Source organism: Panthera pardus, unplaced genomic scaffold (genome assembly GCF_024362965.1).
Source record: "Panthera pardus isolate Hobbes unplaced genomic scaffold, ASM2436296v1 HiC_scaffold_27, whole genome shotgun sequence".
Lineage (NCBI taxonomy): Eukaryota > Metazoa > Chordata > Mammalia > Carnivora > Felidae > Panthera > Panthera pardus.
The window spans coordinates 26405125-26431669 of record NW_026526843.1 but is presented as its reverse complement, the minus strand read 5'-3'; the positions used below and the strand labels follow the sequence as shown (position 1 = coordinate 26431669).

At 37.5% G+C, this 26545-nt stretch overlaps 1 protein-coding gene across 13 annotated transcripts in view; it reads right to left on the bottom strand.

Annotated features, from left to right (window-relative positions):
- Positions 1-26545, bottom strand: part of THOC2 (THO complex subunit 2) — a 113608-nt gene that overhangs the window by 50298 nt on the left and 36765 nt on the right. For 8 of the 13 annotated variants that reach the window (XM_053892085.1, XM_053892086.1, XM_053892088.1 and 5 more), the window contains exons 8-13: positions 23684-23850; positions 12894-12986; positions 9841-9996; positions 9074-9246; positions 7649-7844; positions 6523-6546 (exon numbers count right to left, since the gene is read on the bottom strand). In XM_053892085.1, the coding sequence (XP_053748060.1) occupies positions 6523-6546; positions 7649-7844; positions 9074-9246; positions 9841-9996; positions 12894-12986; positions 23684-23850 (809 nt within the window). Of the gene's footprint in view, positions 1-6522; positions 6547-7648; positions 7845-9073; positions 9247-9840; positions 9997-12893; positions 12987-23683; positions 23851-25294; positions 25657-26545 lie in introns of those variants that run through there. The other 5 variants (XM_019421809.2, XM_019421819.2, XM_019421820.2 and 2 more) reach the window with 2 other exon arrangements.

Below are 26545 nucleotides of genomic sequence, written 5' to 3'. Positions count from 1 at the left end.
ACTTAGAGGGTCTGTGTAGAAATACATTTTAGGATTATCCCATCTCAAGGCATGATAGGTATACACCAATTCCTATCATTTCACTGGTTGAGAGCTAGGGAGAGGAAATGAGGTGAGTTAGTTCTCCAGCAATTCTAGGACACCAATTTCTATACTGCTTACACAGGCTCCCAGGGCCAGAAAAGCCCTCATACAAAAGACCTGCAGGTGTCAGCAGTTGAAAATTGGGCTGGTACACACCAAAATGTTAAGGACCTGGCGTAAGAGCCAAAGGATTACAGACAGAATCAAACAGCATCCACAGAGACGAATGGCCAAACCTCTAAGAGATGAGAGTTTTTCACAAATATTTTTTATGTTTATACACTTTGAATTTTTTTTCTGAAACTGAACACTGAAGTTCAATTTCAGAAAACAGTCTTTGAGAGGAGGCACGGGGGTTGTTGACTCAACTGCTTACAATGTGCATTTGATACACACTAAAAATTCTATCTTCTTTCTTGTATAAAATATATTGTTAAAATTATACTGTTTGTACATAGTCTACATTTGCCTATTAATAGGCTTAATATCTGCCTATCCTTGTATGTTTATATGTCTCTCTTAAGTAAAAAGCACAGCCAATGGCAAAAATTAAGACCTTATTTGTAATTTATTACCTTAAGTATGATTCTACATCTTGATTAGAACTGTCACATTAAGATACCCAGTAATAGTGAAGGTGACCTTAGTTCAAACCAATTAGTACATGTGACAATATAAGGACAAATATAAACATCCTAACAGTTCTTCCTTGCTCAGCCTCATTAAATAGCAAGGATGTTGTAGATTCAATTTGGTCTACCAAATGCAGAGTTCATTTGCTTTATATAAGGCTTATAACAGCAAAAGTACACAGAAGAGCTTAACAGACGGTGCCAACGATAGCAGTGTCTCTTCGACAGTAAGAATTATAATGCAAGGTTCTGTCTAAAAAATATGTTTAAATATTTTATTTTTTAAGTAATCTCTACACCCAACGTGGGGCTTGAACTCATAACCCCAAGATCAACAGTTGCATGCTCTACCAACTGAGCCAGCCAGGCACCCGTCTTAAAAATATCCTTACAATATCTGTATCCACTTAAAGTTGGAAACTGACATGTCCATATACCCTTGACTACTCCACTCACAAAACCCCAGCAATAAAAATTTCATTTGATGAAAATTTTTGTTACTAATTTATAAATTTCCACAATGGGGGTGGGGGAGTGACATCTGATTACCACCACAATGTAAAGAAGCCAAAGGCATTCCTATATAAAATCAAATCTGCTCTTGTGGGAAATGACGTTGGTACTTTAAAGTAGTACCTATTATTTAAAGATGGAAATAAGGTATATTAACACTGTATTTTTTTATATTTTCTTATTTATTTTGAGAGAGGGGGGAAGGGAGGGAGAAAGAGAGCATGCATGAACACAGGGGAGGGGCACAGAGAGAAAGAGAGAATCCCAAGCAGGCTCCGTGCTGTCAGCCCAGAGCCCAATGGAACCTGACGTGGGGCTCAATCCCACCAACTGTGAGATCAAGACCTGAGCCAAAATCAAGATTCAGATGCTTAGCCAACTGAGTCACCCACGCGCCCCAGTATATTACCACTTTAAAACAAATCATCAAAAGCTAGTATAGTGACAACTTATAAAAGTTACAACTTTACTATGTTCTAAGGAATTCATGACAACATTTTTTAACTCTAAATTTGAATACTTAATTAACATTAGTATCTAATTAGTGTTTAGATCTCATTTGATTCTCATTGCAACCCCAGGAATAGATACGGCAAATTATTACCACTCATCTTTGGCTTTAAAAAAATGACCAGTTTAAGGTCACATAACTAACAAGTAGCTAACAGATCATTCTGATGAAACCTGTTAACATAACAGTCAATGCGTAATGCCTTAATTAATTTGTTTGGGGGACAGCCCTAAATAAAGATTCTTTGTGGGCAAGTTAGGTTCTAAAGTCAATACGTACAATGAAAACTACATATACTTACAATTACCCTTAAAATCTCTTAAATTATCTATAATGTACACAGACACATTATCTTTCATTCAAGTCCAACACAAGACTTTTTCCTCTGTAGTATTAGAAGAAATCACTATAAAATGAACATGGGATGGGAACATGAAATCACGTGAACATGAAATGAAGTAATTGGCTTGTATTTAGGGGCCATGTCACATGAAAACCCATTACTTTAAAAAATAGACTCCCACTGAATGTGGCAAGAGACCTGAGCAACTGAACCAAACAGAGAGAAAACAAAAATTCTCCAATTCACCCTTACTCCTAGATATACACACCGAGTGTTTTGATGGAACAAGTCTGGCCACATTCGCATGATGAAGTACAAGTATGGTATAATTCCACTGTACTTGTACCTTCATCCAAAAGGAATATGAATTTTGGGCTCTAACCTACACTGCCAGGGTAGATCTTCAATTTTGAGAAGCAAAACAAAAAACATCAACCCAAAATTCTAAAGTAACTAGTTCCTAGAGTTTTGGAATCAATGGTCTAAGGTAGATTCTGTTCCTAGAAACCCAAATTTTTATTATTAAAAATTTCAAGTTTACATAAAAGTTGAATGGATAGCACACTATCAATAAACACCTATATGCCTACTTTGTAGACTGCCCCCTTTTTTGACTGACCAAAAAAAAAAATAGCAGACATGACATCTCATCTCAAAATAATTCAATATGCATCTCCTAAAAAGGACATTCTTCCACGTACTACAGTATCATTACCCAGCTATTCCTAATATCATCTAATGCCCAGTCTAAGAATATTCTGACCCTCTGACTCTAGGTTTCTCTAAACTTCATCTGTGAATCAATTTAAAGCACTTCGGCTTTTACCAAAGGCCAACATAAGAAACAATGTATAAAGAGCCTTGCCAGACAAATGAATCAAGATGACAGAGTGAAGCATAAACACAGAATTTCTCTCCCCTAATCCCTAATGCAATGAACAAGGTATGTCTTGGGTTTTGTTTTTTTTTTTTTTAAGTTTATTTATTTATTTTGAGGGAGAGAGAAAGAGAACACAAGCAGGGAAGGGGCAGAGAGAGGGAGAAATAGAATCCCAAGCAGGCTCTGTGCTGTCAGTGCAAAAGCCTGACACAGAGCTCAAACTGACAAACTGTGATATCAAGACCTGAGCTGAGATCAAGAAGAGTCAGACAGTTAACCAACTGAGCCACCCAGTTTTCACTGAGTAAAAGTATTCACCACGAACCAAGCAAGAAAAGGGGAAACTATGCTATTAACTTCAAGGGAACACACAAACACACACACACACACACACACACACACACACACACACACACACACACACATTCTGGTAGTAGACACAGTGTGGTATAGCTCCTGCCCTTAACCCAATCCCAGAAGCAGTACAGACCAAGGAAGGTAAGTCAACAAAATCCTTCAGGCAATAAGACATGTAAGGTAAGTGAGTAGACTAGACTGAGGGAAAACTCTTGTGAATACAAGCCCAGCAGGACTCCAGCAAAGGAAGAACCAGCTGCTAAAGCCCGCCATCTTTCAAAGGAACTGTGCTGAGCTGGCTGAGGGAGTCAAAGCCCAAAGGAGTTGGATACTCACTTGGGCTGGGCATGCCTAGTACAGGATAGGTAAGAGGATCTCAGAAGAGAAAGCAGAGGTACTCTAAACGAGGGCTATACTCAGCCTCACCAAGCTCATCCGCTCTCCTATCATAGGCTAGAGAAAACACTGAAAGGAGAACCCAGTACTCAGACTGTAGCTTGGCAGGGGAGAGGACTGGTCATAAATAAGGCAGGAAAGGTAAGAGGATTCACTCTCACTATATCAGAAAGAAGTTCTGAACACAGCTATACATATTAAGATGAAACGAAATGCTGTAGCTACAATGGAAACATGAATAGCACCCCCCCACACACACCCCCGTCAAAGAAAGCAAAGTTTGGAGATGAGATACACAGACTGACATGAACACAGAGATTTCAGAGATAAACAAAATAACAAAATACCACTAACAAAGATCTGATTTAAAATAGCAAGGAATTTCAAGAACTAGAAAATTTAGATAACCTACCATTTCTTTAATTTCAGACACAGTGTATTTGTATAGGCAGGAGAGTGTGGAGATTTTGAGCTTGGCCTCTGAATCCAGATTGCCTGGATTGAAATCTCAGCCCTGCCCCATGTTAATTATGTGACCTAGGATAATTTACTTAACCTAAAGCATAAAGGGTATAGGGCCTGGCACAGAATAAGAGCTCAATATTAGCTATCAATGTCATAAACAACTTAATCCATTAACATCAGCTGGATGCAAAAAAAAAAAAAAAAAAAAAGTACCAAGGGACTCTACTGTCAAAAACATTGAAATATGTCAGGTGAGCCACATTAAAGCTATGCTCTGCAATTAAAAAAAACTAAAGATAGCAAAATGTGTCTGTCCATTCATACAGAAATCTTCTTTAGGGCTACCCCCTCTTTTAAAGCTGAAATAACTTGTTAGAAATGCAAATTCTCTTCAGTAGGTTCCACCCAAAACCTACTGCATCAGAAATTCTGAGGATGGGACCCAACAATGTGTTTTAAGATGACTTCCAGGTGATTCTAATATATGCTAAAGTTTGAAGATCATTGTACTAGATGGTCCTAATGTGATGTACCTCAAATTTAAGAAATACACAGAGATAAATTATTACAAATAACTGTAGGCTAGAAGACTATTCTGCTAAATGACAGCTGGTAAAAGTATATAACCTATATTTTTAAAATATGCATTATTCATATATACAAGCAACCCTCAAGCTTATAAATAAGAGAACTGTTAAAGAAGTTTACTTGGAACCAAGGTCGCATCTGCCCTCTAGGAACAATCTTGTAAACCTTAGTTAAATTCTTAGCTAGGCAACAAAAGACTTTTAAACTTGAAAACACAGGACAAATGATTTGTTATAGTGAAATATTTTTATGGGTAAAAATAAACCAAAATTCTAACTCAGATCATTGGAAAGATTCACTTTCCCTACCACAACCTTAGCAATGAGAGAAGACAGATTTCTTCCCACACTGTGATCAAAATAAACATTTTTCCTCTTCCTTTCTGCCCTTCTACCTCTGCAAAAATAGAGACTGGAGTTAAGGGCAGGCACCAGGCACAACTGTGACAGAACAGAAGTACAGGAGAGCTGCAGTGGAGATGGCAGAGGGGAAGGGTGACCACTCTAGCACCTGCACATCTTGGTAACAACATTGTATACATTTATGCATATGTCTGTCTACTATAGAACTTCCACGAGTCAGTTGTTTGGTCTCCTGCTCACAGGTTTATAATACTTGTAGCCAAAGAAAGAATTTCAGAACAAGAGATCTGAACATTAAGATGTTCAGTTAAAGAGAATAGCATTAGTGGGTGAAGGTAAGATGAGAAAGAGGCTGTTGACAGAGTCTCAAAGTATCTCCCCACCAAGATGCATATTAACAACAAAGGAGAAAGAATAATTGTACCCTAGAGAAACCTGGTAGCCCATCACCTTAACCAAGTGGTCGATACTAACATCAGCAGTAACGGGACAAATTGACTTCATATGCTTCCCAATATGAGGCATTAGGAAAGACAGGACCCTTTTGTTTTTCTGAACAGGCACTAGTTAACATAACTCATCCCTTTCAGACTATAAGGATTAAGATAATGAAACATCATTATACTTCCTTTTTGTACATGTTATACAATAAATGATTTGTATAGTAATAAACTACTTAGCAGACTGCTTTAGTACCTTTACACACTGTATAATTGTGAGCATTAAAAAAAAAATCTACCAGCTAAGCAGTCAAAGCCAAATCAAATATTTCAGGTGTCAAGGGATTAATATACAACAGCTGATAAATTTTGTATACAGTTACTGTTGTCAAAAATTAAAATTAGATGCAATCACCAAACACTGGAGAAAACTGTATTTGTGCTTGTAACAATTTGCAAATCCTTTTGATAGCCTTGTTTTACAATTGAAAATAAATTATGTATTCTTTTCTGCTTCAAGATTTTAAGTTAGGCAAAGATCTCTTAGAACACAAAGAGGAAACCATAAAAGAAAAGTACTACTAAATTAGAATTAATCAAAATTTAAAATTTTGCTCTTCCAAAGACATTTAACATAATGAAAAGGCAAATCAAAGAAATAATAAAAGACAACCCAATTAAAAATGGGTAAGAGATCTGAATAGACAATTTGATACATGATGATTACAAATGGCAAATAAGAACACGAAAAGATGCTCAACATTTCCAATCATCAGGGAAACAAATTAAAAGCACAACAGTACCACCACACACCCATTAAAATGACTAAAATTTAAGAGTGACAATAACAAGTACTGATGAGGATGTGGAGCCATTGGATGTCATATACAGGAATGCAAAATGATACAGACATGTTGGAACAGTTTGGCAAAAAGTTAAACATACACTTACCCATATGGCCCAGCAATCCCATTCCTGGGGAAACAAGAACATACGCCCCCCCCCCCAAAAAAAAGACTTGTACAGGAATATTCATAGCAGCTTTATTTACAATAGCCCCCAACTAGAAACAACCCAAATGCCCACCGACTGGTGAATGCATAAACTCTGGTATGTCTGTATAATACTGCTCAGCAATAAAGCTACTGCCACGTGCAACAACTTGCACGAATCTCAAAAGCATTCAGTGAAAGAAACCAGACAGAAAAGAGTACATTCTATACAATTCCATCTATACGAAGCTCTAGAAAAAGCAAAACTATAGTGACAGAAAGCTTATCAGTAGTTGCCAGGAACCAGTAACAAAGGGACAGAATTGAAGGCAAAGGGGCAAGAGGGAACTTTCCGGGGTGATGAAAATATTCTCTGTGATTGTGGTAGTGGACACACAACTGTGTTCATTTGTCAACACTCATCAAATTGTACACTTCCAATTGGTGAAGTAAATTGTATGTAAATTATAACTCAAAGCTGATTTAAAAATTTAAAAATAGCAAAAATGGTTACCCTTAGGGTACTGACTAGAAGGGAGTACAAAGGAAACTCTGGAGTACTGGTACTGTTCTATTTTTTCATCCGGGTTGGGGATACCTGGCTGTTTGGTTTGGGAAAAAAGTCATTGAGGTGTACAATCATCACTTGCGTTATGTTCTGTACATTTTATTTCAACACAAAGTTTACTAGAAAAGAATGGCTCCTCAACAGTCTGACTTCATACAAATAATGACAATGATTCAAAACTGCAGCCAAGAAAATAAATCAAAAGTAAAGGGGATTCAAAAAGCAATCACTTGTCCAAAGTATATTTTCCTATGCGGGGGACTTGACTAATATTCTACCTAGATTAACGCGCGCGCGCGTGTGTGTGTGTGTGTGTGTGTATGTGTGCACGCGCGCGTGCATGTGTGTGTGGTTAGGACACAATGGACTTTTCCCCAAACCTTACTCAAAATATGCTTTTCTTAAATTAAGTTCACTTTCTTTTTATTCCTAGTGATACACATAACACAAATATACGCAGAACACCTTCACTCCAAAACTCAGTTTTCTACTTGGAAGAAAAAAAAATCTTACTAACCTCTTTCATAAATGACTTGCCTATGCGCACCACTTTTGCAAATAAAATGGGATCGTGAGAAAGGTGAGGACCAAGGTAACAGAACATATTGAAGACATCTCTCCTCAAATCTTCAAAGCTCTCTGCTTGTTTTGGTGCTCTCTTATTTTGCAAAGCATTAACAGGTGAGCCTTTAGCACCTTTAGGAACGCCAACTCTGTAAAAAGAAGCAAAATTTATATGTATACTATGTAATACCCCACTTTAAGTTACCAGTAAGTAAAGCTTTTCTTGCTCAAATTTGCTTTCTATATATCACTTGTGCCTAACTTCATTAATACAGATAATTTATCGGGTAGAAAAAGACAAAAACAATACTCATTTGGAAAAAGCCAGAGCTTAGAGAATGTTTCCAATGAACTGCATAAGGAAATCAGAGAAACACAGATTTCAAGTAACATTTAACATACACCGTATGAATTTGTTGTTAATTAAACTTGGCCAGTATCAGGAATTTGGATATGGGAATGGGGAACAAGGGATGGACCTCAGAGACACTGGAAGATAAAACAGAAAAATATGGATATAACAACAGTGGTTCAAGTAAATAAACATTTCTCAGTCTGGGTTCCCCTACTTAGACTGAGTATGAGGTGGGTGGTGGTAGGGAAGGTGAGCAGCATAATGAAAGAAGGTGTCACACTAAAAAGGACAGCATGCCCAGAGTTCTCACCTGCTGAGCAGGTGTCCCACTGTGGAGTCACAGGGGTCACTCTTTGAGAAGAAGCCTTCAAGGTCCACAGCCCCAGTGGCACTGAAGGCAGCAGCCGGCAGCTACGCACGAGTCACAAGACTGGGGCCTTGGACGCAGGCTCTGATCTGTGGGGCTGAAGCCAGAGCTGCTGCCAGTACTGCTCCTAAGTAACCTGCAAGCAGGCTGAGGGCTAGAGGACGGGTGGACGGACACAGTAACTAGGGATGATGAGAAAGGCTGCACTAGCAATTTTCAGAACAGCAGCCTATATGCCAGGAGAGGTAAGGCAAGCAGAGAGGCAATGTCCTCACTCAGAGCCACTCAACCCAGGACAGAGGGAAATTACACTAAGTAAAAACCTTAGGAATTCTCTGCCCACCCCCAAGAGAGGAGGAAAAGTCAAGAACAGAAGAATGGTGTTTTCACTCTCAATGGAGCACACCCAACCTAGACATCTAAGCTACAATTTTTAGACTGCATTGCAGCACGCATTCTGCACCACCTGGTCTAGACATTAGGAGACAAGTCACTGATTAATACGTATAAGACTGACACGCTCCGAATGGTTCTTATCTTCTAATAAAACATACAGAAGTATTTGCTTGTTTGAGGAGACAAGATAAACATGCAGATTTTTTTGTAGTCCTAAGCTATTTCTACCTCAATGATTAGAAAAGCATACAGTAACATACCTTCGGTAGAGAGGCTCTATAGTTATGTGAATGAGCTTGCAAATAGCAAGGGCTATTAGCTTATGTGAAGCTGCATAGTACGGAGGCATCTGATCCATAATGTTCTGTGCATGCTGCCAATCACCAATCTTCAACAAGGCTTCCAACAAACCAAGTTTTTGGTTGTCAGGAGGCTAAAAATGAACAATTATAGTGAAGATCCTCAGAATATAGGCACCAATAAATCTCGGCATTTTTTAATTTAAAAAACTGAGCTAAACACGACAATATTGTATGTCAACAACGGCTGCCACCATGGAAAACGCAGTATTTTCCTAAAAGTAAAATCAAGGTTTTTTTTAGCTATTGAAAAAAACAACAGGATTTGCTCTTTGATTTAGCAGACCCAACATGAGAGTTTATAGACCTGGAATTAAATCAAGTTCTATTTAATGCTTTATTGTGCCAGAGGGAACTAGAATTCATTCATATTTGAGAATCCCCTTAGGACTTGAGAGACATTAATACACAGAGCACAAATATAGTCATATATTTTACTTAGAATACACTTTGAAATGTGTATAAGAAAAACATAGCGGCCTCTTTTGGGAAGGTGCCAATAAGATTAAAACTAAAACCACCTTTGCAAATTAGTATTCCAAAAACCAGATTTCACTACATTTAAAGTTAATAAATTATTCTCCCATAAGTTGATGAACTATTACAAGTTAAATTTCAAATTCCAAATCCAGAAGACAATGTTAATCTTATAAAAATGAACTATATACCTTCTCTACTTTCTCCTCTTCTTTTTCCTTTTCTTTCTCTCGCTCATCGATTTTTTCAGAAGACAATACAACCATCGTAAGTTTTCTAACAATTTGCTTAGCTTCTACAATTTCTCGTTTGTGTTCATCCATAATGCAATTATCAGCTGGAAGAAGCTAAAAATGGTTCATTAATGTTTCATAAAATAGCTAATACTGTTTGCACATATAAAAAGCAAACACTATCTTCCCTGAATTGATAAAACTGTAAATAAGGCCTAGCCTATTAATGGCCATGGTTTGCTTTCAAAATAAGCTTCTCTCAATTATTTTCTTATAATCTAACAAGGTTAAGTACCTGAATTTTGTACACCTTTTAAAATCAAGTAGCAGTTCGAAGTTCTTTGGTCTTCTTTCTGTTAGAGGTCCTAAATTAATACAATAATACAACAGTGATGCTTACCATTCAATTTATTAATGTACCCAAGAAAATGTATGCCTGTTCCATGAAAGATATCGGAGTTCCCCTTTAAAGGCCAAATTCCATATTTAAAAAGTACTTCATAAGGATCCAATTTGGGAGAGGTTAGCTACTGAATTATAGGAAGGGGTAAATTTATTTCCTCTAGATGAAAAATCTCAAGTAGAAAAATTATGAACAACCTGACATCTCACTTTTCATTTCCTAATACCTACTATTTGACTTAAGTCACAAACTAGTTTCTAGTTTATTACAAAAGAGAAAGCAGCACGTGTACAGTCAACTCTCCATTATGAAAAAGGATCACGTTATCTCTAGTACAGCCATCTTTTACACGTGGAAGATGGTTAATGTAGATATTTCATAAAATAAATAAAAAACCCAGACACAGAAAAATACAGCCAACAAATCGTTATTTACTAGTTTCTTCTAAGCACTCAGTGTTCCTGCCCTCAGAAATGCATAATATATTTCAGTAACTAAGTCTAATGCGAAGTGAATAATCAGTAAACAATGAAAAGAAACATAGTGAAAGATTAAGCTACATATTGCAGACTTCATCCCATTAGTCAAAAATGGGAGAAAAGTCACTAAGGACTGATGCAAGGAGGTAAGCAAGACTTTTTCTCATTCTTTCTGCTCTCCACTGGCCACCAAACCCATTTTTATTGCTTTACTTATGTACCTGCTGTAGGTCCTCATCTTTTACCTAGATTAATACAACTGCCTCTAAAAATATCCCATTATAATGAACTGTAAGTTTCTTTTTCTTCAACATTTTATTTTTTTAAGCAATCTCTACACCCAATGTGGGGCTCAAACTCACAACCCCGAGATCAAGACTCACATGCTCTACCGACTGAGCCAGCCAGGCACCCCTGTAAGTTTCTTACAGTTCTCTCAATTTCTAGTTTTTGTATTTTGAGAATATGCAATTAAGTGCATACAAAGTTACAACTGTTTTATCTTCCTAGAGAACACAACTTTATTAATTATGAAGTGACCATCTCTTTTTGCCAAAAAGTTTATTTTGTCTGTAACAGCAATAATTTCCCTGGTATATTTTTCCCACCCTTCTACTTTCAACCTTTATTTGTCCTTAGGTTTTAGAAGTCTCGTGAAAAATAAACAATAAACTGGTTTTTAATCCCATCTCAAAATCTTTGACACCTTAACAGGAACAGTTAGGCCACTTGCATTTATTGTCAAACTCAAACATTTCAGTAATAAATCTATCACCATCTATCATATTTCCATTTGTCCTACCAGTCTATACTTGCCTATAGACTCATACCTGTCTTTGAATTCCCCTTTTACTGACAAATTTTCCATGTTCTCAGTTTGTACATCACTTTTCTACTTTAAATCTTGAAGGGCTCTCTACTCCCAACAAGAAAAAATCCGAACTCCTTACTATGGTGCTTAAAAGGCCCTGGAAAGTGTAGCCCCAACCTACTCTTCTCCATCTTCATCCACCTCCCCATAAACTACCCGAGGCTCCAAGTACTCGGAGCTTCCTGATGTTCCCCTAAGATAATAATGAAGCCCTTCAATACTCCTGCCTTTATATTCAGTTAATTCTACCTACAAAGCTTCCTGCCTTTAAAGCCAGGCCAACACCGTGTCATCTACCAACATCCCAGTTCAACATCACACTAGTCTGGAAAAGCCTTCCAAAATGCCCCCAAACAGACATGGTTACTATCTATACTGAGCCCCCACAGCACTTTGTGAGTACCTCCAATATAGTAGTTACTATATAATGCAAAATGTCTTCTCCATTGCTAGACTATGACTGCTTCCAAGGTAGAGACTAAGTTTTAGTCTGTAACTATAGTACATGACAGACAAGGAAGTCAGAAAATGATTTCAAAGACAATGACGATATTGTCAGCTTTGGACAGAGTTAAGTCCATAGATATCCTACTATATAACCAAATAAACAGGAATTTCTATACTACAAACCTAGTTTTTTCAAATTGACAGGCTAAACTGTTGCTAAACTGAAGGTCATCAGTCACAATCACATACACACCCTTCCAGATCCTGGGTCCAGCAACAGAAGCACAATACCAGTCATTTATTACCATTAAAAACATTAAAAACATAAGAAAACCATTTTAAATGGTTTTGATGGTTTTTAAATGGTTTTAAATGGCAATTACTGTTTCTTTGTTTTTTAAATATACAGTTCCCCATTCATCTTGAATGCCTACAATTAACATTTTGGGAAGAAGGAAAAAGTATCTTAGGTAATCCCATATTTCTGACAATTTGTGTATAACAGAAAAGTCTAAAACCACATTGATTAGGACTTGGCTCCCTCTCAATGAGATACACCTTGCTGACATTAACAGCTTTAATTTCATAGCCAACCTCAAACTCTGTGACAAAAGGTACTTAATTTCCACAGTTTGTCAAAGAATTACATTCATTCACTTCATAAAGTAAACACAAAGCAATAATGCATTAGGGCTTCCAAAATCAGAACCGGAGAGCCTAGGACCAATCTTGAAGTACTATATGGCTGCCTACTCCTCTTCCCACCCCTGGGATAGACAGCCAAATATCCTTAGCAGCCCACTTGACTTACATGTACATAAAGATCATCTAAATCAATAAGATTAAATTGTAGAAGGACTGCTGCAACTCTGTATAAAGATGAAGGAGTCTCTCCGTTTGGTTCCTTGAAAAAAAAAAAGTTTCTATTTAGTGCATAAAGTACAACTAAAATCATATTCTTTACCTACCAATAACTAAGAACAATTACATCAAATAACTCTAGATCAACAATAAGCTTCACTGCTCTTCCTGATCATACATAACATCTGAACTGAGGACAAAGATAATTAGGTAAACAGCCCTTTTCATCTTCTGATGAACACAAAGAAAGGTTTCAAAAATGGACAAACTTCACAGTACATGCTAATATTTTTTTAAAATCTGAAAATTAAAGAGAATAAGTGATATTTTACCCTGCATAATAATTACTTTTGGTTTCAGTTTTTATGTGTGTTTTCTTAACTCACTTTTCCAAGTAGTTCTCAGTGGAGATGCAGACAGACAAGAATGACAAATTTGGAAGTGCCAAACTATCTGTGTCTGCTTTATACTTTTCTCCCCCTTCTTTTATTTCTGCGGTTTTGTGCTAAGTGTATCTGCTTGTCAATTGATTTACCCTTCCAAACAGGTCTCTATACTTATTACACATGGATAAATCAACATTTTAAAATACAGCATGGTCAATTCCAACCAAGCCGGCCCTGTGGACCCTACACAGAAACAAAAAGACTTTCTCCAAATTTTTAAACTGCTCAGGGTCAGATGAATGGAAGACTGAAGCCAGGACAACTGGCAATTACTAAACGGCAAAATGCAAATAAAAAGCAAACAGTGACAATACATTATGTTCTTCTACTCAGCGCTGAAAACAAGTTCTTTGTGAGGCTCCCCACAATTGCGATAGGTGTTATGGACATAACAAAGGAAGCTAACCAAACTAATGGATATCATACAAAGAAGTCTTTGTTAATGGATATCATATAAAGAAGTCTTTGTTCACTCTATTAAGACAGGTACATCTTCAACAAGTTTAATTCTAAATACATAAATGATTATTTAGTATCAAAACATTTTCCCATAAAAACAAATGGTCAGGGATTCAGAGCAAACCCACAAAAGCTTATTATCTCACTTGGATCCACCAGGAACACTCTCATTATTCCCATTATCTCTGTTTTAATGAGTTCACAAGAAGCCCCTGACTCCCAGGCCAAACATCAACTCCCATACTCTAATCCTCATATTGCTCTGCACAATCCCTGTCCTGTCCTAACCCACCTTTCTGCATTCTTGAAAAACTTCCATGGAATCCTCTGGAATTCATAATCCATCCTCAGCAAAACCCCCTATATATCCTGAACCTCTCCTCTGTTCCCTTCACCTTCTTGCTCGAACAGACCCTAACACTCTACAGGAACACTACTCTCACTGTAACCCAGTCAAGTGGTGGCTATTTTCCCCAGACCCTCACACTACTAGGCGTAGAGGTGGGGTACGAGCCATCTTTGCTCTTTTATAGTTGTTTTCAGAGTATTTATTCTCCCTCCACCCTCCCCTAAAGCCCACTCAGCTCTGAACTTCCAGTCATTCTCCCTCACTACTGCTGTGATCTAGTCTCATTCCAGTGTGGTCAAAGAAAATATTTTGTATGATTTCAATGTGTTATATTTACTGAGAAGTGTTTTGTGGTCTACGATAGGGTCTATCCTGGAGAAAGTCCCGTGTACACTAGAGAAGAATATGTCATCTGTTGTTGCCAGGTAGTTTTCTGTGTGTGTCTGTTAAGTCTAATTGGTTTACAGTGGCTGTTCAAGTCCTGTTTCCTTTTGTCTAGGTGTTCTATGCATTAATGAGAGGGGGTATGGAAATCTCTAACAATTACTGTAGAACTATTTCTCCCTTCAATTCTGTTAGTGTATGCTTCATGTATTTTGAGGCTCTATTTGGTGCACATGTGTTTATAACTGTTTTATCTTCTTAATGGGTTGACCCTTTTATCAATATATAATGTCCTTTGCTGTCTACTGTAAAAATTTTTGTCTATCTTGCCCTATATTAGAATTGCCACCCCAGCTCTCTCCTGGATACTATTTACATAGGATATCTATTTTCATACTTCCACTTTGAACACATTTCTATCTTTGATCTAAAAGTGAGTCTTACGATAAGCATACAGCTGAATGTTTTATACATTCTGCCAAACTGCCTTTTAATTACAAATTTTAATCCATTTACTAAATTTTAATCCATTTACATTTAAAGTAATTACTGACAAGGAAGGACTTCTGCCATTTTGCTATTTGTTTTCTACATATATCATTTTTTGTTCCTCATTTCTTCCATTACTGCCTTCTTTTGTGTTTGATTTTTTTCTCTGTAGTGTACTTTTTTGATTCCCTTCTTTCCTTTGTTTTTTAGTTATTTTCCTAGTGGATACTGCAATTAATATTTTAAACTTCTAACAGTGTACTTTGAACTAATACCAACTTAGCTTAAATAGTATACAAAAACTCTGTACCTATACATCTCAATCCTTCCCCCTTTTATATTGTTACATTATGTTCCAATTAGATTTATAATTGTTTTTATTCCTTTGTCTTTTAAATCATGAGAAAAAAGGAGGAGCTACAAACCAAAAACTACAATAATATTGGTAATTTTGGCTTTTTTGTTTACCTATGTAGTTACCTTTACCAATATTCTTTATTTCTTCATATAGCTTCAAATTACTGTCTAGTATCCTTTCATTTCAGCCTGAAGGACTCTCCTTATCATTTCTTGTAGGGCAGGTCTACTAGTGACAAACTCCCCCAGCTTTTGTTTATCTTAGAATGTCATAATCTCTCATTTCTGAAGGGTAGTTTTGCTGGATACAGAACTCTTTACTGACAGTTTTGTTCTTTCAGCACTTTATATATGCCACCCAATGCCTTCTGAAGAAAAACCAACTGTTAATCCTATTGAGGATCTTTTGTATGCAAGGGATCATATCTGTTTTGCTGCTTTCAAAATTATCTTTGTCTTTCAACAATCTGAGCATAATGTGTCTTGGTGTGGATCTCTTTGAGTTGATCCTGCTCGGTGTTTGTGGAGCTTCTTCAATGTGTAGATTCACATCTTTCATCACATTTGGGAAATTTTCAACCATTATTTATTCAAACATGCTTTCTGTCCCTTTTCTCTCTGCTTCTGGGACTCCAATACACATAATGGTACTGGATGGCGTCTTCTAGTCTCTTAGACTGTTCATTTTTCTTCATTCTTTTCTCTTTCTGCTCCTCATACTGGATAACCTCAATTGGCTCATCAAGTTGGCTTGTTGTTTCTTCAGCCGTCTCAAACCTGCTGTTGTACCTCTCTAGTGAATTTTTCATTTCAGTTGTCTTACTTTTTTACTCCAGAATTTGTTTGGTTCCTTTTTTATAATTTCTATTTCTTTACTGATATTCTGTCTGGTTTCCTTTAGCTCTTGGCCTATGGTTTCCTATAGATCATAAACATATTTAGGACTGATGATTTAAATTATTTATCTAGTAATTCCATCTCCTGGGCTTGCTCAGGGATAGTTTCTGTTTGATTTGTTTTATTTTTTTCCTTGTGAATGAGCCATACTTTGTTTCACTGCATACCTCATTATCTCTTTTTGAAAACTGGATATTTTGACTATTATGTGACAACTCTGAAAATCAAATTATGCCCCATCTCTGGGGTTTGTTGATGCTTAATGTGGATTACTGTTGTTTTCTTATTTAGTGACGACTTACAAAGTCTATATTATTGTCGTGTGTGGCCACTGAAATCTGTTGTTAGCTTAGTGGTCAGCTACTGTTTTGAGTTTTCTTAAGGGCCCGAAGCCCAGAAAAAAAGAAAAAAGAAAGAGAAAAAACACTCTCCCAGTCTTTGCATACTGGCTCTGTGTTCGGGCATGCCTCAACACTTGGGCAAGCCATTTACAATTCCTAGTCTTCACTTCCTGCTTGCACAGAGCCTGAATGCCAGCCAGAGGAAAAAGCTTAGGATCTTTTCAGCCCTTTTCTAAGTACTTATCCAGTTCTGGACATAAGCATGGCCTTTTGTTCCAATTCCCTGGCACATGCTATCTCCTTATCCAACTTCTTTCTTCCCAGGCTTTCAGTCTCTCTATTGCTTCTCTCACTGCTGTCTCTTGTTCCAGGCCGCGAAAGCTAGTAGCTGTGCCTTCAAATCCTTTTGGCAAAAGCCACCCCAGCTCTGGAGATGTTCCTAGTCAAGCAAAACAAAACAGGCCCTTACACCAGTCCTTCAGAGAAAAGCCAGAGAGGTCGCAACTCACAATTTTTTGTGTCCTCTGGCATTACCAATCTACACTAGGAGTGCAGGCTTCTATCTTCATGGCCATCATTGAGGGACAGTAGGCAGGCAATTTATAAGATAACAGTGCTCTCTTAGCCCAAAGCAGCAGCTTCTTTCTTCACTAAGCCTTTCTTCAGTTGCTGTAAGTTATTTTTACTAAATTCCAGAATTCTGTTAAAAGTTTATTGACAATTTTTGCCAGTTCATTAGTTGCTTTTATTGAGGGACAAAGCTCTGTTTTCAGTCAGGTCCTACTGTTGCCATCTATGTACTCGTGGGTCACAGCCCTTCACTTAGCAATGATCTTATAGCTTCTGATTCACTGTCACTCTGTCTGACTCTATTCCTTTAATTTTTTAGAGGTTTTCACATATATGTAAATGATACTTCATCATGCTGGCCTCTTGGCACCCTGAGCTCCTCTCTTTCAAAGATCTTCTCCTATTTCCCATCTCAGCCATTCACTCCATATCCTAAACTTTAATATTACCAGTAACTACAACCCCCTCAAAATGTCAATTTCACATATCCACCCTCAAATGGATCCTTAATGCTGCCGGACAATCATACTCTATTTCTCTCATCCATTCACTTTCCTACCCTCCTATATAAACTGTTTTCTACATTCTCTCCTAACCTTCAATACCTCCTCTCTCATCCTTTCATCTGATGACCTTGTTTTCAATTTCAGCAAGAAAACTGGAACAATCGTTAAAATTTCCACAAACTTCCACCATCACATCTATCCACCTACCAACAGCTGTACCTACATGTGCTGCCTTTCCAACCGTTATTCTAGATGAACTCTCTATGCTCCCGTTTAAAGTCAATCCATCCATTTATACCATAAACTCTTCTCTCTATCCTACTCAAGAACATTACTCCAATAATTCTGTCCTCTCTCTCCTGTATCACCAGTTTTCCTCCTTTCTACTCAATCATTCCCATTAGCATAAAAATATGTTCTCTCCCCCATCTTCAAAACACCTTCTCTCTTGAGCTCACTTCCTCTGCCAGCTACCTTTGTGCCTCTCTGTAACAACTCCTTTATAGATTTGTCTATTCTATCTCCAATTCCACTCTCCCTATTCTTTAACACCACCCCAACTTTACCAAAATGGCTAGCTTTGCCCTCCCCGATGATAAATCCAATGACCAAATTTTAGTTCTTTAAGATGAGGCATTTAACAGAGGTCATCGTTCCTTCTTCCATTTAGCTTCCAATATGCTACATTCTCTTTGTTTTCCTCTTATCTTGTACATTCCTTCTATATCTCCTTTGCTGATTGCCCCTCTTTTCCTAGGCCCTTTAACATTGGAGTGCCAAGGCTGGGCCCTGGGTTCTCTTCTTGTGTTCCTATACCCAACTCTTGATGATTTCATCTAGTATCACAACTTTAAATATCATCTACATGCTTTGGACACCTACATTTCTATTTCTAATGCAGTCCTTTCTCCTGAATACCAGATTTATACATCCAGTTATTTACTCGACATCTCACTTGGATATCTAAGACATCTCAAATTTTACATATGCAAAACTGAATTTCTGATTCCTACCCCCAATACGCCAAACCCAATCCACCCGAAATTTACTCTACCTCAGTTGATGATGACACCATCCTTTTTACTGCTCAGTCCAAAAAAAAGTTAGAAATAGCCTTAACTCTACTTTTGGACATTGTGTATCTAATCAATCAACAAATACTACTGGCTCTACCCTTCAAAATATATTCAGAAGCTCATTAACTTCCAACTGTTACCACAACCATATTGCTTCTTTGAAAACCTAAGTCAAACCACACATGTACACAATGTCTTTTGTCTCTCTTATCTTTCTCTCTCTCACATACACACATACCACTCATGTCACCATTAGAGGCGGCCACTAAAGAAACTCTTTACTCTGAAAGCTAGTAATTAACGGGGCATGGGGGTGGAGAATGAAGCATTTGTCCTGCCTTTCCAGTAGAACTGTATTTCAGGACAACAAGCAAGCCAAGTTGAGAAGGAACAATTCTTCTTTACAGACGAATAATAGCTAATAAATGTAGAAGACACGGTAACATTAGTAAGTCAGTAATTTGGAACCCCTAAGAAAATAACTGATTCAGGAAAAGATCATCCACGTATTCTAAGCCACTTAATGTAAGGTTAATGAAAAACTGGATATTCACATGGTGCCAAAGTATCAACCTACAGATAAACTTCCTATTAACATGAGGGGAAATGTCATTGTTGAATAAAGGAATTAGACTGTCATCAACTTATCGGAACATTAAAAATCAGGCAGGTATGAGACGTTACGGTATGAAACATACAACACAACCTATGAAGCCTTTTGCCATTAAATATTTTACCTGAACACAGTCAAGCTCTTAGACCTAACTCTAAGTACACACGACAAACAAGGAATAAAAAACAAATTAAACCAACCATGGAAAAGCAATCAGATATATCTAATGCTTGGAAGGCTAACGGAGTCTTCCACGGTAATGGTCCCAACAAGTTAATGCCATTAAAGGAAGGAAGGTGGGTGGGGGGGACACACTATTCTAGATTAAAAGAGACTGAAGAATCCTAACAATCAAATACAATGCATGGCCTCTGATTGGATCGTTGTTTGAACAAAACAGTTGTAAAATTATTTGGGAGACAATATGGGAAATCTGGATATGGTCTGAGTTTATTATATAGTAACAGTCTAGTTAGATATGAAACTGGTATCACGGTTATATAGAAAAAGTCTTTACTTTTAAAAAGTACAAATTCACGTATTTAGGAGTAAACGTTCATGGTATCTGTAATATAAATTATTTCCAAAAAGAGTATAACAACATGTTAATAAACTTACTTCTAGGTGATGGGATTATGGGTATTCATTACATTATTCGCTCTTTTCTATATGTTTGAAAATGTTCATAATAAAGTGAAAACATAAAAGAGAAACAAAATGAAAAAATTAAGTCAGGTCACATCACTCTCCTACTCAAAATCTTCTAAGAGCTTCACAGCATCAAAGTCAAAACCCTTGTGGCACTAGCCCTATGTGATGTGGTCTCTCATCTTTGACCTCATCTCCTACCACACTCCCACTCAATCAGTCGGATCCAGCCACACTGGTCTCCTTGCTGTTCTCCAGCACATCAGGCATGCTCACACCTTAAGGTCTTTGCACTGGCTGTTCTCCTTCCCTAGAGGCTCTTCCCCAAATATCTGTTTACACCTCCCATCCTTTGTTTCTTTGCTTAAATGTACCTTTTCAATGAGGTACATACTCTCACTATTCTATGTAAAGTTGCAACCTACCACTCTGGCACTCCCACTCTTCCTTATCCTGCTCTACATTCTTTTTTTGTCCCATCTCACTGATCACCTTCTAACATACCATAGTTTACCTTGAACATAAGCGTCATGAAGGCAAGAATTTCTATTTGTTTCCAAATGTAGTCCCAGCACCTAGAACATTATTGCCTGGCACATAAAAAGTGCTAGATCAATATTTCTTTTTTTTAAGATTTTATTTAAGTAATATCTATACCCAACGTGGGGCTCAAACTCACAACCCCAAGATCAAGAGTCTCGTGCTCCACCGAATGAACCAGCCCTGTTGATTAACATTTCTTAAGTGAGTGAATTTAGGTTATAATAGTACCTAACCATGACACCACTATTACTACTATTGCCGTGTTCTGAATCCAGAAATCAAGGGCCTTGATATGGGTGAGAGTCATCATCTCCTTCCTCTTTCCTGTGGCAAGACAACTCCAGCCAAGTTTATCTTTTGGTACCCTCACACTTTCTAGGACACCTTTCTTTCTGACCTTTACGCTGATCTTCATGCTATCCTTAAGCCCTCTATTACAGCCATCCCTGTGACAGGAATCAAGCAGATGTGCCTGCCAAATTTTCCAAAATGTGCTCTAAAACTGCTTATATCCCCTACCATCCTTCCAAGTCAAAACATCCAGTATAGCTGATCCCAGGCTGGAACTAGAATAAAATCACTCTCACAGACTTCACAGCAGATAATAATTAGCTCTGTCTAGAAGTCCTAGCATTAAGGGGGGGGGGGGGGGGGGGAGAAGCCTATTAATCCAAATAATTCCCAACTGGTTGAAAATACAGGTTGTGGGCAAGGGGAGTAAACATTTTCAGGCAGTGAAAGGAAGAGGGGAGGACGGGGTCAGGCAAGGGACCAATACACAAGGGTGACCATATATGCCAATTCCCAGGGTTACATCCCCTAAGCAGTTCTTCATTTTCATGGCTGTCCTTACTTTACCTCCCAGACCACAATTTATCTAATATCTTTGACATTTCTTCCTCTATCCTCAGTGGTCCTTAAGACTGCAGATTTGCACAACAAGATAGCTCAGGCAACAGAAACAAAAGAATGGTGTTACACAGAGCCAATACAAGGGTTACTCTTTCCAATAATAGGTTACTTCTAAATCAAATGTCTCCTGATTGGGTATTTCTTATATAAGAACATCTATTTTTAAAAAAAGATTGTTCCAACACTGTCAACCCCAATATTTTAATTCAGCTGAAAAGTGTTATCGTTATGAGGAACATTTTCATATAAAGATCTTTAAATTCTAAAACTCACATTCAACTAATAATACTTGATGTTATGCAGCAGGTCATCATTATTCACTGTAGTATGTTCTGAAACCTAGTCTCCTAAGCCCTAACCTATGTTCTAATTAATTATGCCCAAGTTAAATTTTAGCTACCCTATCACTTCAGCAGTTGGCTTCATGTTCTCAAACCCAAAGCAATCACAGCACATCTTAAGATGTGATGAATACTTCAACTTCTCTTTCCCTGTACTAAGAGTGGACTCCTTGGTTGCTGGTAGGAACAGGAAAAGCTGCCATCGCTAATTTTTGGACAAACGTGAAGTACTCCAGCCTAGAAACCCTGCCATGTGTCTTGTTTGGTATCAAAATGTTACATGAAGTTCTGATCTGATTTCTCTTCTGGAGCATCCCAGAGAATAGAAAATGCAAGATAAGCAGAGGCATTAAGTGGTGTTATCTTTTGAGAATCCTAAAAGAAATGTGAATTTGAGCTCTAGACGACAGGAATAGATACTCTTTACCAGAGTATCATCATTGCCTAGCAAAGCAACAGCACATCATAAACACCCCATAAATGAGTATTTCTTGACTGAATATCACAGGCAGGTAGACAAATTAGCAAAGCTATACCAAAAGGACAATAAAGGCCTTATTGTGTTAAAATCTTCCATGCTATCGTGAGCACTAGCTTACTAAAAACACAGATCACTCATTTACAATTAGTGAGCATTTATTGTAGGCTAAGCAGTCAATTAATCCAGAGAAATTAGTAAAAGAAAGACCCTGCCCTAAATGGCTCACAGTCTGGCAAAGGACACAGATATAGTTTATGCTAATATAACCTGCTAAGTGCTAGAAATCTGTGTCAAGTTTTAGGAGACGAGATTAAGAAGTAACTAATTCCACATGGGTAAAGTGCCAGCCAAGACTTTAAAGAGCAAGTAGCACTTGATCGTAAAGAATAAATAGGAGTCCTCAAGATGAAGAAAAGACAGGTGAGATGGATAAGAACAGTTTTCTAGTTATAAGGAACTGCATGTAAATAAGGGTCTATACATAGCAACATCTATACCTAAGTTCAGGAAATGGCTAGTAATTTAATATGACTAGAATATCAGATTTGGGGGGGGGGGGGACACTAAAGATAAGGCTGGAAAGATAGAATAGGGCCAGATTGCGAAGAGCCTTTTCTGCCACATTTAGAAGTTTGAATTTTATCCTACAGACAAAGGTTTTTGAGCAGTGTGTCAATGCAATCTCTTTTAGAACGTAACAGTAGTAATAACATGAAAGAAGGACTTAAAGAGAAATAATCAGAGGCACAGACTTGCTAGGTGAAAAATGATGTAAAACATACATTAAAAAATTCCCATGGTCATTGTCTATACAACAGAATTCTAAACCCTTGACAATCTAAAGTGTGCCTACCTTTCCAACTTTACTTCCTGTTTCTTCTTTTCCCTCCCTGCATATTACAATCCAGCCACATCAGACTATGTATCATTTCTTCAATCTGTCATATACGTTCATACTGCCACATCTTCACTCACACTATTTGTTACTTCTGAACAGACAACTTCAACAAACTCCTATTCATCTTTCAAGGACCAGGTTAAAAAAGGGTTATATCTATAAAGTCTTCTCTGATTCCATCTCCCCCAAAGCAAAAATTTATCATGCTTTCCTCTAGGCTTTCACATCACGCCAATCATACTACTAATACAGTACTTAGCACAAGGCATTGTTAGTTATCCATTTATCTACCACCTCTGCCAGAATGGCTGAGCTAAAACCAATTTACAAATGTAAGTTGCAAATATAAAACCATGAGATTAATCTCTCTCTATATATACATATATCTGTGTACACACGCACACACACACACACACACACATTTTTTTACCTGGTAAAACTTGAATTTGAACCCAAGAATATGACACAGTGTTTGCGGTTCACACATACTCATGTAAGATTCTAATAAAGATATAAAGAAGTCATCATGTTCTGGCCTGCATTCAAACACTTCTAAAATGACATCCAAAACTCTATTGGGATCCAGATTAAAGCATCCTGCAACAGATGAGATATACACAAATTCAAAAGTGATTATACATCATTTCTAATAAAGCCATTAGCTTTCAGGGACAACTTACATAAAAAGACAAAATGTTTTTAAGAACAACTTCTTTTATAAGTTTGCTTCCCCTGCACCAGAGGAAAATCTTTATAATTTTTAAGATGATCAAGTCCACTGCCCACATTTTACAGATGAGAAATAGGACTTGCCCAGGATTACAAAGTAGGTTAATAAGAGAACTGGGGCTGGAGCCCAGGACCTGTGACACTAAGTAAACTTTCTTCTATACCACACTGTCTCAGTTCTTGATTACCCAGGCTAGTGAAAAAGATCCACATTTTTAATTCTCAGGATAATATGACAATCAACTATTTACAAGTTAGGCAACTAAAGGTTTTTCTTTAATGTTTTATGCAGAAGCACCTGGAATGTTGGTAAATAGTTAAAAGCTCAGGTTCATAAATGTAGAATATCATTTTTAGAATCATTTCTTAGTTCATCTTACATACACAACAAAACTACAAAATATAACTGTACCATTGATTTATATCTGTGGTTTCTGGCAGCATTCTAAAGAGAAAACAGGTATACTACTGATACTGAAGACAGGAGAGAATACCAAGGGGTTGGGGACATAACAAAAGAGTATAGATAACACAAGCAAAGAGAGGACGAAAACAGACAATGTAGGTAGCCAAGGAAAGCAAAACAAGCACTGAATAGATGCCGATGGCTACTTATCCTTGCTAATCTCTTAGGGTAAGCTAACAAGGGCCGATGGACACAGATTTAAAAGACATTCCTATCAGCCACCCTATTCTTTTTTTTTTTAATTTTTAATGTTTATTTATTTTTGAGACAGAGACAGAGCTTGAGCGGGGGAGGGGCAGAGAGAGGGGGAGACACAGAATCTGAAGCAGGCTCCGGGCTCCGAGCTGTCAGCACAGAGCCCGACGCGGTGCTCGAACTCACAGACCTCGAGATCATGACCTGAGCTGAAGTCGGACACCCAACCAACTGAGCCACCCAGGCGCCCCTCAGCCACCCTATTCTTGATACATTATTAATTTCACTTGCATTCGGCTTCACTTGTTACCAAAATTACATTATAGTGCAGTCATATCATATGTGTACTCAATTTATGAGAATGCAAACATTTACACACAACAAAAAAGAGACAAATAAATTAAAAAAATTTTTTTAACATTTATTGAGAGACAGAGAAGAGCACGAGCGGGGAAGGGGCAGAGAGAGAGACAGACAGACAGAATCCGAAGCAGGCTCCAGGCTCCGAGATGTCAGCACAGAGCCTGATGCCGGGCTCTAACCCACGAACTGCGAGATCATGACCTGAGCCCAAGTCGGATGCTCAACCGACTGAGCTACCCAGGTGCCCCAAAGAGACAAATAAATTTAAACAATACAGATTATACCCACCATTCCTCTCAATAAAATGAATGCCTATGACCCAGAGTGAGCATGAGATATCAATCTGTTCTTCCCTCAATGTATATCAATTCCCACAGGCCTTGTACATCAAGCTGAATGGAATTCTAGAATTTTAAATTACATTTTTCATTAGACGTAGCTCCTAAATGCAAGCTAGCCACTTCATTGGGGCAAGCAAATAAATACTGATTTCTTCTAATGCTGGAGGAAGGAAAAAAAACAACTGTTGAACTTGGAAATGTTAGTTCTGAACACAGTGTGTTATACATGAGTTAAGAGATTTTTTCAAAGAAAATTCTTATATAACCTATTTTATAAGAAAGTTTGAGTTACTTCTATTAACTCCACACTTATCTTTAATGCTGTAAAATTAATATCTGATTCATAGCATCTTAGCAATCACTTACGAAACCAAACTCTCCAAATATAAAAAGTGTTTCGTTTTATTGTTTTGTTTGTTTTTTATAAAATCCAAAGAAAACATATTCTTCTATTTCTCATACCAAGGGGAAAAAAGACTAACAAAGGATCATGTCTTACTGAAAAGAGCTCCAGATTCTCATAAATTCTCCAAAGAAATATTTACCTGAAGGTCTGAGAAGAAAACTTCTAAATATTTTTGCCTCTCCCTATACCCCCAAAAGGTATGGCTTACGAATGTAAAAGTGACTCCAAAATACCAAATGGAATTTTTTTTTTTTATAATTTGAGAGAGAGAGAGATAGCAAGAGCGAGCATTTGGAGAAGAGGGGCAGAGCAAGAGAGGTAGAGAATCTTAAGCAGGCTCTATGCTCAGCATGGAGCCCAACACAAGGCTTGATCCCACGACCCTGGGATCATGACCTAAGCCGAAATCAAGAGTCAGACACTCAACCTACTGAGCCACCCAGGCACCTAGCAAATGGAATTTTTAAAAGCAGCTGGTGGAAATATAAAATGTAAAATGGTACAACTACTTTGTAAAACTGCCAGGGCCCTCAAAAGTTAAACTGGTAACTACCCTATGACCCAGCTATCTCATTCCTAGGTATATACCCAAGAGAAATAAATGTCTACGTTCATACAAAGACTGTACACAAGAACTGATAGCAGCTTTATTTGTAATAGTACACGCTCAAGTGTATCAACATATAAATGGACAAACTGTAGTTCAGTATAACTGTAGTATGTAAGGGGGAATAATTACTTAGCAATAATAAGAACTAATAATACAAGCAACAACATGGATGAATCACAAAA